Genomic DNA, 16,942 nt, shown 5'->3' with positions numbered 1-16,942 from the left:
GACCCCGAACCACCTTGGAGTCAAGAATCCTTTCAACAACAAACTCCCTCTGGCCACGTATCAGAAGAGGGGAAGGTCTTCCACTGGAAGAAGGATTACTAATCGCCCGTTTTAAAAGGGAACAATGAAATGTTTTATTGATACCCAAAGAACGGGGCAGATGTAACTGAAATGCCACCGGATTGATAACCCTGGTGATCTTATAAGGGCCGATGAACCGGGGCCCTAACTTATGAGATGGCTGTCTCAACTTCAAATTCTTGGTAGACAACCAGACGAAGTCTCCTAATTTGAAGCTGCAGGGTCTTTTCCGCTTATCAAAAACCCTTTTGGTCACTAATGACACAGACACAAGGGCTTTCTTCACTTTCCGCCAAATACCTCTAAGGACCGAAACCACAGAGGAACCACCAGGCGTGGAGTCCAGGGGGTCAAAAGAATTGGCCTTAGGATGATGCCCATACACACAAAGGAAGGGAGAGATCCCTGTAGCAGAGTGAGCCGCGTTGTTATAGGCAAACTCCGCCATGGACAGATGAGCAACCCAGTCAGTCTGACACTTGGAGACATAACACCTGAGGAACTGCTCCAAGGACTGGTTCACCCTTTCAGTCTGCCCATTAGACTGCGGATGGTAGCCTGACGACAAGCTGACAGAAATCTGGAGATCGGAACAAAATGCCCTCCAGAATTTGGCCACAAACTGGGATCCGCGGTCAGAGACCACATCAAGTGGCAACCCGTGGAGACGCACAACATGCAGCATAAATAATTCAGACAGGCGTCTGGCTGATGGCAGCCCAACCAGTGGAACGAAGTGCGCCATCTTCGAAAACCTGCCAACGACAACCCAGATGGCTGTCATCCCCGAGGATTTGGGCAAGTCCACCACAAAATCCATTGAAATGTGGGTCCATGGCTTAGATGGGATAGAGAGTGGATGTAATGGGCCAACAGGAACCCCTCTATGAGTCTTATTTCAGGCACAGATGTCACATGCCCGAACCCACTGATCCACATCCTTAGCCACCGAGGGCCACCACACCGCCCTAGATAGCAACTCCCGAGTTCTGGCAATACCCAGGTGACCTGCCGACTTCTTGGCATGGAATTCCAGGAACACTCGCTGTCTTAACCTAGGAGGCACAAACAAAAGACCTACCGGAAGGTCTGGAGGAGCCTGCTCCTGTGCTCTAAGGACTAATGATAAGAGGTCCTGGGTAATGCCCACTTTAATACATGATGGGGAAACAATGGGCAACGTCTCCTCTGTGGTCTCCTGGATTGGAGCAAAACTCAGCGAGAGCGCATCAGCCTTGATGTTTTTTGACCCAGGGCGATATGTTATCAAAAAATTAAAGCGAGCAAAAAACAAAGCCCATCGTGCCTGCCTGGCATTGAGACGCTTCGCTGACTCTAAATATGCCAGATTCTTATGGTCAGTGAGAATTGAGACCACAAACTTAGCCCCCTCAAGCCAGTGTCTCCACTCCTCGAGTGCATCCTTAATAGCCAACAATTCCCGGTTACCCACGTCATAATTCATCTCGGCAGGCGAAAATTTACGGGAAAAGTAAGCACAGGGATGAAGGCGATTATCAGACACTCCCATCTGAGAAAGCACTGCCCCAATACCCATCTCAGAGGCATCCACCTCCACCACAAAAGGACGCTCTGGATCTGGGTGTCGCAGCACCTTGGCCGAAACAAATGCCCTTTTGAGATGGGCAAAAGCCGCTTTAGCCTCACAAGACCAGTGAGCAACATCCGCCCCTTTCTTAGTGAGTGCCACCAAGGGCGCCACTATAGACGAAAATCCAGCGATAAATCGTCTATAAAAATTCGCAAAGCCCAGGAAACGCTGAAGCGCCTTCAAACTAGTGGGCTGCACCCAATCCAGGACTGCCTATACCTTGGAACCCTCCATTTGGAAACCTTCTGGGGAGATAATATATCCTAGAAATGCGATTTGCTGAACTTCAAATTCGCACTTCTCCAGCTTCGCCCCAAGCCGGTGGTCTCTGAGTTTCTGGAGGACTAAGCGTACATGCTTCCGATGTTCCTCCAGGGAATGGGAGAAGATTAGGATGTCATCTAAGTATACAACTAAGAATCTATCCAAATATTCCCTGTGCACATCATTCATGAAATCCTGGAAGACTGCCGGGGCATTACAGAGCCCAAAAGGCATCACCAAATATTCATAATGCCCTGAGTGGGTATTAAAGGCAGTCTTCCATTCATCCCCCTCTCTTATTCGGATTAGATTGTACGCACCGCGTAGGTCAATCTTAGAAAAAATGGTGGCAGTACGAAGCTGGTCAAAAAAGACCGAAATGAGAGGCAGTGGGTATGAGTTTTTAATCGTGATACGGTTCAATTCCCTGAAGTCGATGCAGGGTCGCAACGAACCGTCCTTTTTACCCACGAAGAAGAACCCCGACCCAACTGGAGACTGTGAAGGTCTGATAAATCCCTTAGCCAAGTTCTCCTGAATGTACTCTGCCATAGCCTGAGTCTCAGGACGTGACAGGGAGTACAACCTGCTCTTGGGAAGCTTAGCATTTGGCAACAAATCAATGGCACAGTCATAGGGGCGATGGGGAGGTAGTACCTCTGCAACTTTTTTGGAGAACACGTCCGCAAAATCTGCATAACACCCTGGCAATCCTGGCAAACTTAGCTGCGAGAGCCTGACTGGAAGGCTCAAGCAACTCCTGAAACAATCAGTACCCCAACTAAGAATCCCCCCAGAGACCCAGTCAAATTGAGGATTGTGGGCCCTTAACCAGGGTAACCCCAACACCAATGGGGCAAAAGTACAGACAGTCACATAAAAGGACAATTTTTCAGAGTGTGTGGCTCCAATAAACAAAGAAATCTGGCTAGTGCAAGAGGTAATTTTACCTTGGGATAATGGTTCCCCGTTTAACCCACAAATCTCAATTTCCGATGCCAAGGGTACTAAGGGAACAGAGTGTTTCAGGGCGAATTGGCGGTCCATAAAAACCCCGTCGGCCCCACTGTCCACAAAGGCCTCAGTCTTGACAGTTTGACCGAGGATCTTCAAGGTCACCGGAATGATAAAAGTCTTCTTGGGAAATTCTGACTTCTGGCCTGACAGGATATTTCCCATCACCCTCAGGCCCTGAAGTTTTCCAGCTTTTCTGGGCATGATACTACCACATGACCTTTATTCCCACAGTACAAACACAACCCCTGCTGTCTCCTCCGCGTCTTCTCACGCGAGGAGAGGCGGGTAGCCCCAATCTGCATAGGCTCCTCAGAAAATTCCTCAGAGTCTGAGGTTCCCTTGGGAAGGAAGGAAATCTCAGTCTCCCTTTCAAGCCTACGCTCTCTCAGCCGTCTATCCACCCGGATGGATAACTGCATGAGCTGATCCAAGCTATCAGGCAAGGGATATTGTACCAGTTGGTCCTTAATCTGGTTAGAAAGACCTCTTCGGTACTGGTGTCTCAGGGCTGGGTCATTCCACTGGGTATCATGGGCCAACCTCCGAAACTCCGTTCAGTAAACCTCAACTGGCCTTCGCCCTTGCTTAAGGATCGAAATCTGAGCCTCGGCTGAGGCCGTCTTGTCAGGGTCATCATACAACATGCCCAGTGCCGTAAAAAAAGCATCAACACTTTTAAGCGACGGACAGTCAGGCTGGAACCCATATGCCCAGACCTGTGGGTCTCCTTGTAGCAAGGAAATCACTATGCCCACCCGCTGAATTTCCGACCCAGAAGACTGAGGCCTAAGCCGGAAGTATAGCTTGCAGCTCTTCTTGAAACAAAAGAACTGCGAGCGATCTCCAGAAAAACGATCCGGGAGATTTACTTTCGGCTCCTTAACCCCTGCAGGTGCTGCTGCTGCGGGAGCTCCGCCAGCAGCCTGGGAGGTGTGCATTTTAATGGACAAATCATTAAATTGTCGAGTCAGGACCTGCACCTGATCGACCACCTGTTGCAACGTATTTTGAGGGGTATGCTCCATATTCCCACAAAATTTCAACAGGAGTATTAGGCTGCTGAATATGTTATGCACACCAGTGCCTGCAGGAAAGTACTGGTGTCAGAACTGTTATGCACTCCAGTGTCTGCAGGAATGTACTGGTGTTTGAACTGTTATGCAAAACAGATGGACTCACAGACAAACTGGGGGATATGACATAATGTACACAGAAGGTGATAGGGTAACAAAATACACACAAAGTGAACAGAGAAGCCCAGAGGCTAAGGAACTGGGTATCTCCCTTGTATTAGAACTGCTCAGATGGAAAAGCAAAATGTTGTGTTTTAATACGTAGAGAACCCGAAATGCTGTTGCTAAGGGCAACAGCAAAACCCTAAAGGGTTACCAACGGGTGTGGCAGTAAACTCCTTGGTCAGAGATGGAATGATAGACACAAGGAGAATCTCCACAATCCTAATTCTCACTTGCAGTGCACAGGTTTTAGCTTACTGCCACTAAACTGACCCCTGACACCTAGCACAGTGAGACAGGATTAGACAGGCAAGTCTTAGAATACAGCCGCAAACTTGCTAAGTTCTCAGAGTAGTAACAGAACCCCAGCAAGCTAAACGACTGACTCCAGTCTTACTGCTAGGTCTGGATTGGCAGAGTGTAATACCAAATCCCCAGGCCTATTTGCAGTAAGCAACAAACAAATACAAAGCTACACAGTACAGGCTAACTTTCATGAACTGACTAACCAACAAAGATTCAGCAGCATCTGCTTACCCTGAAAAGAGGCCTTATAAAGCAGGTGCTGTCCACGCCCCACTCAGACTGTGAGCACAAAAACCAGCACCGGATCCCCTGCCGTGCACAGAGCCTATAACCACTGCACAGCAAAAGACCCGAACCGGAGTATCAGCTGCGCTCAGGTTACTCCACTAGCACTTGTCTCCCGGTTGCCATGACGACGTGGCAGCACAGGGCAGGAGACCCTAACAAAATGTCCTTGCGGGCAGCATTATGTTGGGAAAACGGAATGTAGTTTCAAAGTCAGGATGACCCAACATAGGTCAGCCATTAGAGCGGCCATAAATACAGGTACAAGTGAGCAACCAGTAGCCAGGCACTTTGCAGTAGCTAAACACAGCCTGGCTACACTTAGATACCGCATTATAGACCAGGCCCCCTTTTCAATCAGAGGGGGGGACAGGGCGAAACATCTGCTCCAATTAGAAACAAGGTGGATTTTAATGCTTAATACACTCAGTCCGAAGGGCCTTAATGAATCCCTAGGGATGAGCAACTTTATTTGAAGGATTGCTGGACACGGGTGGTATCCATCTCAGGGGATACATGGGTCCCAACAAGGGGGCTAGAGTTGAGTGTCATTAATCATGATAATATATGTACATTTGTTGACAGACTAGGGAATAGGTATTTAGAATTAATTGAACAGTAGTTCCTCTACAGGTAGCATATTCCGGTCTCATGATTGGATTATCTAAGTGATGGGGATGTGCTGTGTGTCCAGTAGTTTTAAGAATACCACTGTTAGGCTTTACAAGCCGATAATATGTAGTTATATGGTCACGGAACACTGAGCCAAAAATGTTTTTAATCCATGTTTTTAGTTCACGTATTATCACAAAGATTAACACAACTATATTATGGTCACATAAATAGTGTTAATAGAATATGTTGTTGACACTAAGTGTTTGTTACTACTCAGGCTGTGTGATTGCTAGCCTGTCTTATAATGGTTTTATAGATGTTTTAAAACAGTTTTCATTTTTTTCACTGTAATTTATGCAAGTAATAATGTCTTTGCACGTTTTGTTGTCAGGTGTATCCTGGCAACACTCCTCCACGTCCTCTGATGACGGCCTGGTGAGCGGGTATCCGGTCATGTGACCGCGGCCGGAAGCCTGTATCCCGGAAACCGAGCGGAGGCGCGGTGAGGACGGCCAGGGAGACGCCAGGTAAGGTATTTAAATTGTTATTTTTCACGGTTTCACTGTGTGTGTCCTGAAGACGGGGTTTCGAACCCCGAAACGTTGAAGTAAAGGACCCATTTGTTTCACCGCATTATTGTCTCCTGAGTGCCGCCGACTTTGTTTCTAAGTGTATGCACAGACTTTGCAGTCTGCCTGGAGGGCACCGGAGCATCGATTCACTTGCAGCCTTTTACCTACGAGTGCCGGACCAGTATTCTATATATATATACACACACACACTGGAAATCAGAAAATCACATTATTTAATTGCAGCTTCCTGTCAGGCCACTGACCCCTCCACATAAATGCACTGATTTAAAATGTCTGTCACTATTTATTTACACAGAAAGAGTCCCGCCCCCTGTAATGTCATCCCATTATTCAAATGAGCTGTCAAAATCGGACATAGCTAAAATCGCGGCGTGTGTACCCACCTTTACACACCAGATGAGATATTTATAAACAGAAACATTGATATTATGTGGACACAAAAGTAACAATACAGTAGACACATTAACAGGAAATTGTTTCTGTCAACATAGCGACAATTATCTGATATTTCATCTTTAATATACATATTTTTGTCTATCTATATTTTAAACTTAAAAAATACTTTATGCACAAGATGGATAAAATATCCTTTAAAGCACAGAAGCAATTCAAGTTACGTGTTAGTATTGCAGGTAAGTAAAACAGATACATATCAGGAGAGCCAAAAGCCTATAGGGGTCATTCAGGCCCAGACGCAATAGCGGCCCGCAGCGTAGTTTGCTGGTGGTGACAAAATGCACATGTGCAGCGGCCGCGCAGACACACACACTGCAGTCACATCCGTGATGGGTGAATGCGGGCGGGCCAGGACCATTTTCTGGGGTCTGCCTGATGTCACATCTGCGTTCACCTTTGATTAACCCCCTATAAGCTTCCAGAGTGGACCTCATATCTTATCTTTTCCAAGATAATTCAAATGATTTGAGGTCGGTAGCACAACTACTTTCAGGATTATTACAAAGAACACACATAAAGGCTGACACAGCAAATAACAATAAATTAACACATACTAGGGATTAATTAGAAATAAGGAAGCATAATCATCATTAAGTCTAATTATCAACTGGTCCTGTGCGGGACCCATACACCTCTTTACTGCCTCCAGCAACACCTGGTACTGCACTGCGGCCATCTGCCCAGTCTCCCCACACAACTGCCACCAGCCCCGTCTCCCCCCACTACTGCCACCTGCCCCTCCCCCCCCATCACTGTCACCCACCCCGTCTCCGCCCTACTGCCACCCACCCCATCTCCCTCCACTACTAAAACTGCCGTCTCCCCCCACTACTGCCACCTGCCCTTTCTCCCCTACTACTGCCACCACTCTGTCTCCCCCCACTACTGCCACCCACCCTTTCCCCCCCACTACTGCCACCTGCCCTGTCTTCCCCTCTAACATCTTAGTGCTGCTTGGGGATATTACCCAGACAGTGCCTCTGGCAGCCCCTGCTACAGCACTAGTGCCACCCACCCTGTCTCCCCTGCCATCTCAGAACTTCTTGGGGATTCTTGGTACTGGTAACAGTCCTTCATCTGCAGATAGAAGTAACCAGGGCAGTAAGGATGCAGAAGCTGCTTCTGGTACCTTGGACCCTGGTCATGTAGGGCTAGGAGAGTCAGTATGTAGATTATGTAATAGAGTCACCATCTTACAGGCAGCCAGTGAAGGGAGTAGAGAACAGGTGTTATGCGGCAGGAATGAGCTGGTTAGGTAACAGACTGGCTGCTGCATTCTGTACAAGCTGCAATTCTTTTGTTGGGAGACCCAGGTAGATCTATGCGTGATGATACAAGTGCATGTATGACTGTAGGTAGATCATCTGAGGGAAATAAGTGCTGGAGTCTGGCTATGTTCCCCAGATGAGGATCTGATTGCGGCAGATACCTGATGTCTAAGTGTCACTTCACCATCCAGGACACCAAGATTCCGCACATGATCAGCATTTTGTAACTGAATCTACAAGCGTGTCTGGTTGGTTTGCAAAGCTGAGCTGTAGCCCTGCCCTTTGTTCGTGAGCTTCTATCATAAGGACCTGTTTCACCAGGACTGAGTCAAAGCCAACTGTCATCACCCATACCTGGAGCTCAGCTAGACAACCATTTAGGATTGGTACTGGGTTCTCAGTACCTGGAGCAAAAGGCAGGTCATCTGCATAGCAGTGGTAGATGAGGGTATGACATCTGATTATTTCACCCAGTGGTAGCATGTATATTGCAAAAAGCATACGAGATAGAATAAGAACATTGAAGAACAGAGCATGGCAATGATAAGTATACTCCAGAAGATTAAAATGGTTTCTCACCTGAGTAATGTCTATCATGTGCAACAAGAGCTGATTTATTCAGAGTATGGAAATGGCTTCTCACCTGTGTGACTTCGCTGATGTGTAACAAGATGTGAATTCTGTGTAAAACATTTCCTGCACTCAGAGCAAGAAAACGGCTTCTCACCTGTGTGACTTCTGTGATGTATAACAAGATGTGATTTACTTAAACAACATTTCCCACACTCAGAGCAAGAAAATGGCTTCTCACCTGTGTGACTTCTGTTATGTCTAACAAGATCTGATTTGTGTGCAAAACATTTCCCACACGCAGAACATGGAAATGGCCTCTCACCTGTGTGACTTTTTGTATGTCTAACAAGATCTGATTTGTCTGCAAAACATTTCCCACACTCAGGACATGGAAATGGCTTCTCACCTGTGTGACTTCGCTGATGTGTAACAAGTTGTGATTTCCGTGTAAAACATTTCCCACACTCAGAGCAAGAAAATGGTTTCTCACCTGTGTGACTTCTGTGATGTAAAACAAGATGTGATTTACTTAAACAAAATTTCCCACACTCGGAGCAAGAAAATGGCTTCTCACCTGTGTGATTTCTGTTATGTCTAACAAGATCTGATTTGTGTGCAAAACATTTCCCACACTCAGAACATGGAAATGGCTTCTCACCTCTGTGACTTCTGTTATGTCTAACAAGATCTGAGTTGTGTGCAAAACATTTTCCACACTCAGAACAAGAAAATGGCTTCTCACCTGTGTGACTTCTCTGATGTGTAATAAGAGCTAATTTCCGTGTAAAACATTTCCCACACTCCGAGCAAGAAAATAGATTCTCACCTGTGTGACTTCTGTGATGTCTAACGAGATCTGATTTGTGTGCAAAACATTTCCCACACTCAGAACATGGAAATGCCTTCTCACCTGTGTGACTTCGCTGATGTGTAACAAGTTGTGATTTCTCTGTAAAACATTTCCCACACTCCGAGCAAGAAAATGGCTTCTCACCCGTGTGACGTCTGTGATGTCTAACAAGATCTGATTTGTGTGCAAAACATTTCCCACACTCAGAACATGGAAATGGCTTCTCACCTGTGTGACTTCTCTGATGTGCAATAAGCTCTAATTTCCGTGTAAAACCTTTCCCACACTCAGAACATGGAAATGGATTCTCACCTGTGTGACTTCGCTGATGTGTAACAAGCTGTGATTTCCAGGTAAAACATTTCCCGCATTCAGAGCAAGAAAATGGCTTCTCACCGGTGTGACTTCTCTGATGTATAACAAGATTTGATATGTGTGCAAAACATTTCCCACACTCAGAACATGGAAATGGCTTTTCACCTGTGTGACTTCGCTGATGTGTAATAAGATCTGATTTCTGTGTAAAACATTTCCCACACTCAGAGCAAGAAAATGGCTTCTCACCTGTGTGACTTCTCTGATGTCTAAAAAGATCTGATTTGTATGTAAAACATTTCCCACACTCAGAACATGGGAATGGCCTCTCACTTGCCATACCTGTCTGTGGGTTAATAGGCTTTGTGTTCTGTGTAAAACATTTGGCATCTATAGAACAGGGAAACACTGTATCTACTGTCAGAGCTGTAACAGATGCACCAATATCAGAGTGATCAGGAGAACATTTCCCAGGATCAGAGGGACCAGCTGATAGAGCTGGATGTATAATTGGGGTAATGGGGTTAGCCCCTGGAGAAACCTGTCTACTGTCAATTTCTTTTATTTCACAATCCAGGGATAACATTAGATGTCCTTCTGAGATATTCCTGCTTGTGTGTCCATCTGCTGGAAATAAAATACATTATGGAAATATTAAATTTTCTGTAACAATATTAATCTTGCAAACAATAGGAGAAGCCGACTCTCTGGGACACTTAATAGTAAATGTGTGTTTGTGTGTATTAAAACATAACTTTTAATGAAGGCTTTATAATATTGTGTCTCAGACTATCATTGTGTCCACCCTCCTGAGAACACTCAAAATAACAAATGTAATATTATAATAAGCCTTAGATATCTGTATCTCTTGTACTGGTAACTAACCATGAAGTATAAATGGAGATGTAGTCACTCGCCAAGTCCTGTGTCAGCACCAATGTAAAACAATGGATGGGGAACATATCGTATGAATTGGAGATTCTGGATGATCAATAACGTCAGTCATATGAGCTGATGGATCAGAGAAATGTCTCCTAACGTTAGTCCTGGAAGCATTTGTAAGGTAGCATTCCTTTATGTGTGTGCTCATATGCTGGTAAGCCTGTACATGTGTTACTAACCCTTATATAAGGTATATTGCTACAGCAGAGTAGGTGTAAAACAAGGTATTTTACATGCAATACACCATATAATACACTGCAATCATCATCATCATCTGCTAGGTTATAATCCACTGTTACATCCCCATCATCAGTGTCTTATCGCTATACTCTAATAGTAATAAAGATTATGTGTGTACGGTAAGTATAATACAGAGAATTACATATCGGAATCTATACAGCTGCAGCCATACTTCTGCTTCTCATACGTGTGCTACTGGCAGCAGTGAACACATGGGTGAGAGTTCAGGGAAGACAGCAGAGTCTGATGAGAAAGAGATTGAATCTGCCTTTGCAGGGATGTACCACACCTGTCACCCCTTTGAGTTGCATTACATACATCATGTTTACTTGAAATTTTGGCTCGGATACCCCCATCACCCCGACTAAGAATGTAATTTTGAACAGAGTCATCTTGATGTAACCGCTTGACAGCATACTACTGCTCCTTTTATTTATAGATCGTTTGTATTTTCCTATCTCTGAGAGGTCAATCTCTTTGTAGCCGGCTTACCACGCCTCCAAAAAAGGTTAAAAAGGTACCAAATTTGCCGCACCTGTCCATCTCTTTGGTACCTCAAATTCAGGTGGTCCTTCTGAGACCGCTACAACATCATATGCTTCTTCTTGTCAGACACACAGCCCGGCTGTAATGGCTGAAGACATCTTAAGACACTCTAGATGGTCCTGTTACTCTACGCTCTATACATTCTATGTTATTTACATTTAAGGACGAAATAACCTCAGAACTTAACTGTAATATTCAAGCTTTGAGGTCCACTATCAGTGAGATTGGCACTTGTACAGACTAAGTTGAAAGAGATTGTTGCGTCTCACGGAGATCTGATTTCAGCACGACACCCTTCAGGAAGACATGGGCCAAAATTTACTAATATTCGTGTTTTAGCCGTTTTTAAGGGTGTTTGAACTCGAATGGTATCGGGTGCATTTTACTGCAACTTTTTGAATCCTGATGCGGTCATTTACTAAGCTGCCGAGTTTTCCACATTCGTTTTTTCCCATGTCGATGTGATTCGTAATGTCAGGCAGTGTTTTACGGGAGTGATGAGTAAAACACTGCCTGACAAAACACAAGGAATCCCGGCCGGATCTGTGAGATCCATGCAGGGCTTCATTGTGTACCTTTAAAAGGTGTTTAAAGTGTTACAAATTATGTAAAACTTGCGTGGGGTCCCCCCTCCTAAGCCAAACCAGCCTCGGACTCTTTGAGCCGGTCCTGGTTGAAAAAATATGGGGGGAAAATTTACAGGGGTTCCCCCATATTTGAACAACCAGCACCGGGCTCTGCGCCTGGTCCTGGTGCAAAAAATACGGGGGACAAAAAGTGTAGGGGTCCCCCGTATTTTTTGAACCAGCACCGGGCTCCACTAGTCAGAGAGATAATGCCACAGCCGGGGGACACTTTTATATAGGTCCCTGCGGCCCTGGCATTAAATCACTAACTAGTCACCCCTGGCCGGGGTACCCTGGAGTGGGGACCCCTTAAATCAAGGGGTCCCCCCCCTCCAGCCACCCAAGGGCCAGGGGTGAAGCCCGAGGCTGTCCCCCCATCCATGAGGTGCGGATGGGGGGCTGATAGCCAAGTGTAAAATAAAAGAATATTGTTTTTTGCACAAGAACTACAAGTCCCTGCAAGCCTCCCCCGCAAGCTGGTACTTGGAGAACCACAAGTACCAGCATGCGGGGGTTAAATGGGCCCGCTGGTACCTATAGTTCTTCTGCAAAAAAAAAATACCCAAATAAAAACAGGACACACACACCTTGAAAGTACAACTTTATTACATACATTCCGACACACACATACTTACCTATGTTCAGATGCCGACTCGGCCCACGTCTCGACGTCGATTCCAGGGTACCTGAAAATAAAATTATACTCACCTAAATCCAGTGTGTCGTGCCCTTTTTTTATAATCCACGTACTTGGCAAAAAAACAAACCGCATACCCGATCCACGCACTGAAAGGGGTCCCATGTTTACACATGGGACCCCTTTCCCCGTCTGCCGGGACCCCCCCTGACTCCTGTCAAAGAGGGTCCCTTCAGCCAATCAGGGAGCGCCACGTCGTGGCACCCTCCTGATTGGCTGTGACCTCCTGTAGTGTCAGTGAGGCTGTGCAGTGAAGATACAATGTAGCGCATAGGCGCACCATTGTATCCAATGATGGGAACTTTGCGGTCAGCAGTTGACCGCGAGTAACCTCAACCGCTGACCGCAAATTTCCCATCATTGGATACAATGGTGCGCCTATGCGCTACATTGTATCTTCACTGCACAGCCTCACTGACACTACAGGAGGTCACAGCCAATCAGGAGGGTGCCACGACGTGGCGCTCCCTGATTGGCTGAAGGGACCCTCTTTGACAGGAGTCAGGGGGGTACCGGCAGACGGGGAAAGGGGTCCCATGTCTAAACATGGGACCCCTTTCAGTGCGTGGATCGGGTATGCGGTTTGTTTTTTTGCCAAGTACGTGGATTATAAAAAAAGGACACGACACACTGGATTTAGGCGAGTATAATTTTATTTTCAGGTACCCTGGAATCGACGTCGAGACGTGGGCCGAGTCGGCATCTGAACATAGGTAAGTATGTGTGTGTCGGAATGTATGTAATAAAGTTGTACTTTCAAGGTGGGTGTGTCCTGTTTTTATTTGGGTATTTTTTTTGCAGAAGAACTATAGGTACCAGCGGGCACTTTTAACCTCTGCATGCTGGTACTTGTGGTTCTCCAAGTACCAGCTTGCGGGGGAGGCTTGCAGGGACTTGTAGTTCTTGTGCAAAAAACAATATTCTTTTATTTTACACTTGGCTATCAGCCCCCCATCCGCAGCCCATGGATGGGGGGGACAGCCTCGGGCTTCACCCCTGGCCCTTGGGTGGCTGGAAGGGGGGGACCCCTTGATTTAAGGGGTCCCCACTCCTCCAGGGTACCCCGGCCAGGGGTGACTAGTTAGTGATTTAACGCCAGGGCCCTATATAAAAGTGTCCCCCGGCTGTGGCATTATCTCTCTGACTAGTGGAGCTCGGTGCTGGTTCAAAAAATACAGGGGACCCCTACGCTTTTTGTCCCCCGTATTTTTTGCACCAGGACCAGGCGCAGAGCCCGGTGCTGGTTGTTCAAATATGGGGGAACCCCTGTCAATTTTTCCCCCATATTTTTTCAACCAGGACCGGCTCAAAGAGTCCGAGGCTGGTTTGGCTCAGGAGGGGGGACCCCACGCATTTTTTTTTTACAAGTTTTTACAGTAAACAGACCCTTTCCCATAGATAACCATGCACAGATCTCACTGATCCGTGCATGATTATCCAAACTCGCCTGGAAAAAGCAGGTCTATTTTTTTGCAGCTTTTTTTAACGAATCGCAAAAAAAATACACCCGCACTTGAGTACTCAGAGACTAACACCCAAATACGAATGAATAGTGAATACTCGTGTTGTATGAAATAACAGCCACGTTTGACCGATGGTCTATTCATTCGTATTTCTGAACTTTGTCATTCAAACCATTATGAATAGTCCAAACACTGCCGAGATTTGTGCTTAGTGAATTCCCGTGTTGGGACTTAGAAAAAAAAACACAAATCGGACAAACTCGATTTTTTAGTAAATATTGGCCCTGGTCTCTGTTCGTGATAAAGTCACTCATTTAGAAGACTGCTCTCGGGGAAATAATATCAGCATAATGAGCATTAAAGGATTCTGTCACAAATGCTGAGTTTTATGATTATGCCACGGACCTCTTTTCAGAAACTTTCACCGAAGGCTTCTGCCGTGGACCTTCTTATTGAGAGGATCCATAGACTCCCAAAGTCCAAAGCACCAAGGGACACTCTGCTCAGGGTCCACTTTTTTCATATTAAAGAAAGCATTCTACAGGCTGCTTTGTCTTCCTCATCCACAACGGAGTGCCTGGATAATCTGCAGCTATTTCTAGATAGTTCTCCTGTGATGCTGGCCAAAAGGCGTCTATTCCACCCAAGGAAATGTGCAATACAAATGGGGCTTTCCTACTAAGATCATTGTAATGCAAAATGGCACCTTCACAGTGATACATTTCACCCGAGGATGGCCGTGGTATTCTGAAAAAGTGGGATATTCCTGCGGACAGTCCTTCATGACACTTCACCTTAACCAATCCCGGAGGAGTTGTCTTCCGTCTCGAAGTAATATGCTAAAGGAGTAAGACAGTTGCAGACACTCTGAGGGTTTGTTTCCTACTGTAATATGTGCCAACTGGGACTAAGTTACTGGGCAAGGATCTGTTTTTGGCCCAGATTTATTTGCTCTTGCTATAGGTTTAAAACGTATCTTTATTTCCTGTGCTATTTAATTGCTATATTGTATATGGTCTGATATTCTTTTCCCTGTTACATTTCATAATACCTTTCTAGAATGTTTGGGTGTTCAGGCAAAGCATGACTGATTTGTCTAACATCCTGTTGCCCTTGTAACTGTATTGGTAGTACCTAAATTGGATAACAGACCAGGTTCTTGGCCTTTACCTCCTTTGGATACATTGGTTACACTGAGATTTGATATTTCTTTGTACAATTGTTACTATGATGACTAGATTTTGCACTCTCATATGGCTACTTGGGGTAGTCGGTGAGTTTCCCTTTTAGGCCCGACTGCCACCATTTTCCACCTTTCTGTCACAGTACCCTAGTGACGAAATCTCTAGCTCCTTTATGGACGCTATTTCTGTTTGTCTCCCATTTTGTTTCCTATTTTATTATTTTTTTTCTGTTTTTTAAAGTATGCACACGCCCTACAGACTCTATTGGACTTTACACAGATGATCCTAGATGTTTCATACCATGATCTGATCTCTCTCTCTATTACTGTGAAGTTTTTAAGTCTTAATGTAAAAGGTCTCAATTCTCCTCGTAAGAGATGTCTTGCAATAAAATATTTAGCTGACCAGAAGGCGGCGGTGGTAGCCATTCAGGAATCACATGTTCCATTGCACTCTCCCCCTCAGTTTACCAATAACTACCCAACATGCTACATCTCCTGTGGTGTAGCCATCCTTTCTAATAGATCCTGCTTCTTTCAACTGGAAAGCAAGTGGGTGGAATGCAATGGTAGATATTTGATTCTAGTTGGGAAAATTCATTATAAATATGTCACCCTCACTTCTCTCTATGCCCCTCATGCCAGATAGCCAGGATTTCTTAAATATTTATTTTTCAAAAGCTACAAGAAATTGTACTTCTCCTTATGGGAGATTTTAATCTTGCTCCAGACCCTCATCTTGATAGATCCTCCACTACTGATGAACAGACCAGTAATACTGCCCGTTCCTTAGCTTCCTCATGCTCCCTTTACTAGCTGAATTTGACCTCTATAATACTTGGAGAATTAGACATCCAGGTGTGTGTGATTATACTTATTACTCTGCTATACACAGGTCATATTAGAGAATAAACCTTCTTCTAGGTCGTTACAATTGATCCCTCGCATTGATATATTTCTGTATGGGGTGATATTTTTAACTACTTTTTAGATGCCATTGTGTCCATGTGTCCCTCCATTTTGTATTATGTATGACTTCATTGCTTTATATATGTACATTTTATTAGGATTTGTGCTTTAGGCACCAGTTAGAAATATAGTCTCATGTTAAGCTCCACAGCCGTCTCTCACCTTTGACCTAGTGTGAAGGACATAGTGAGTGGGAAGAATATACACAGCTTTTAGGATGTCTGATTATAATATATGTTTCTATTACAGGTTGAGTATCCCTTATCCAAAATGCTTGGGACCAGAGATATTTTGGATATCGGATTTTTCCGTATTTTGGAATAATTGCATACCATAATGAGATATCATGGTGATGGGACCTAAATCTAAGCACAGAATGCATTTATGTTACATATACACCTTATACACACAGCGTGAAGGTCATTTTAGCTAATATTTTTTATAACTTTGTGCATTAAACAGTGTGTCTACATTCACACAATTCATTTATGTTTCATATACACCTTATACACACAGCCTGAAGGACATTTAATACAATATTTTTAATAACTTTGTGTATTAAACAAAGTTTATGTACATTGAGCCATCAGAAAACAAAAGTTTCACTATCTCATTCTCACTCAAAAAGTCCGTATTTCGGAATATTCCGTATTTCGGAATATTTGGATATGGGATACTCAACCTGTATCAGCATCTCATATGGAAACTGTCTAGTAAGATGTTTGGGGTATTGTGTTCATAAGTAGGTGAAAGGGGACAGTTGTCCAGGATAAGATAAATGTTATACTGAATGATTGATTACTGCA

The 16,942-nt window shown here is 44.9% G+C and overlaps 1 protein-coding gene across 1 annotated transcript in view; it reads right to left on the bottom strand.

Moving 5' to 3' along the window:
• Positions 1-7,382: 7,382 nt before the first annotated feature.
• LOC134983120 (gastrula zinc finger protein XlCGF26.1-like) overlaps positions 7,383-16,942 on the bottom strand; it is a 38,047-nt gene continuing 28,487 nt past the window's right edge. The window contains exon 2 of the mRNA XM_063948849.1: positions 7,383-10,097. Within this exon, the coding sequence (XP_063804919.1) occupies positions 8,347-10,056 (1,710 nt within the window). The 5' untranslated portion in view covers positions 10,057-10,097 and the 3' untranslated portion in view covers positions 7,383-8,346. The remainder of the gene's footprint in view (positions 10,098-16,942) is intronic.

Source organism: Pseudophryne corroboree (genome assembly GCF_028390025.1).
Source record: "Pseudophryne corroboree isolate aPseCor3 chromosome 3 unlocalized genomic scaffold, aPseCor3.hap2 SUPER_3_unloc_1, whole genome shotgun sequence".
Taxonomy (NCBI): Eukaryota; Metazoa; Chordata; class Amphibia; order Anura; family Myobatrachidae; genus Pseudophryne; species Pseudophryne corroboree.
The sequence above is the reverse complement of the archived record's forward strand: the minus strand, read 5'-3'. Positions and strand labels throughout refer to the sequence as shown.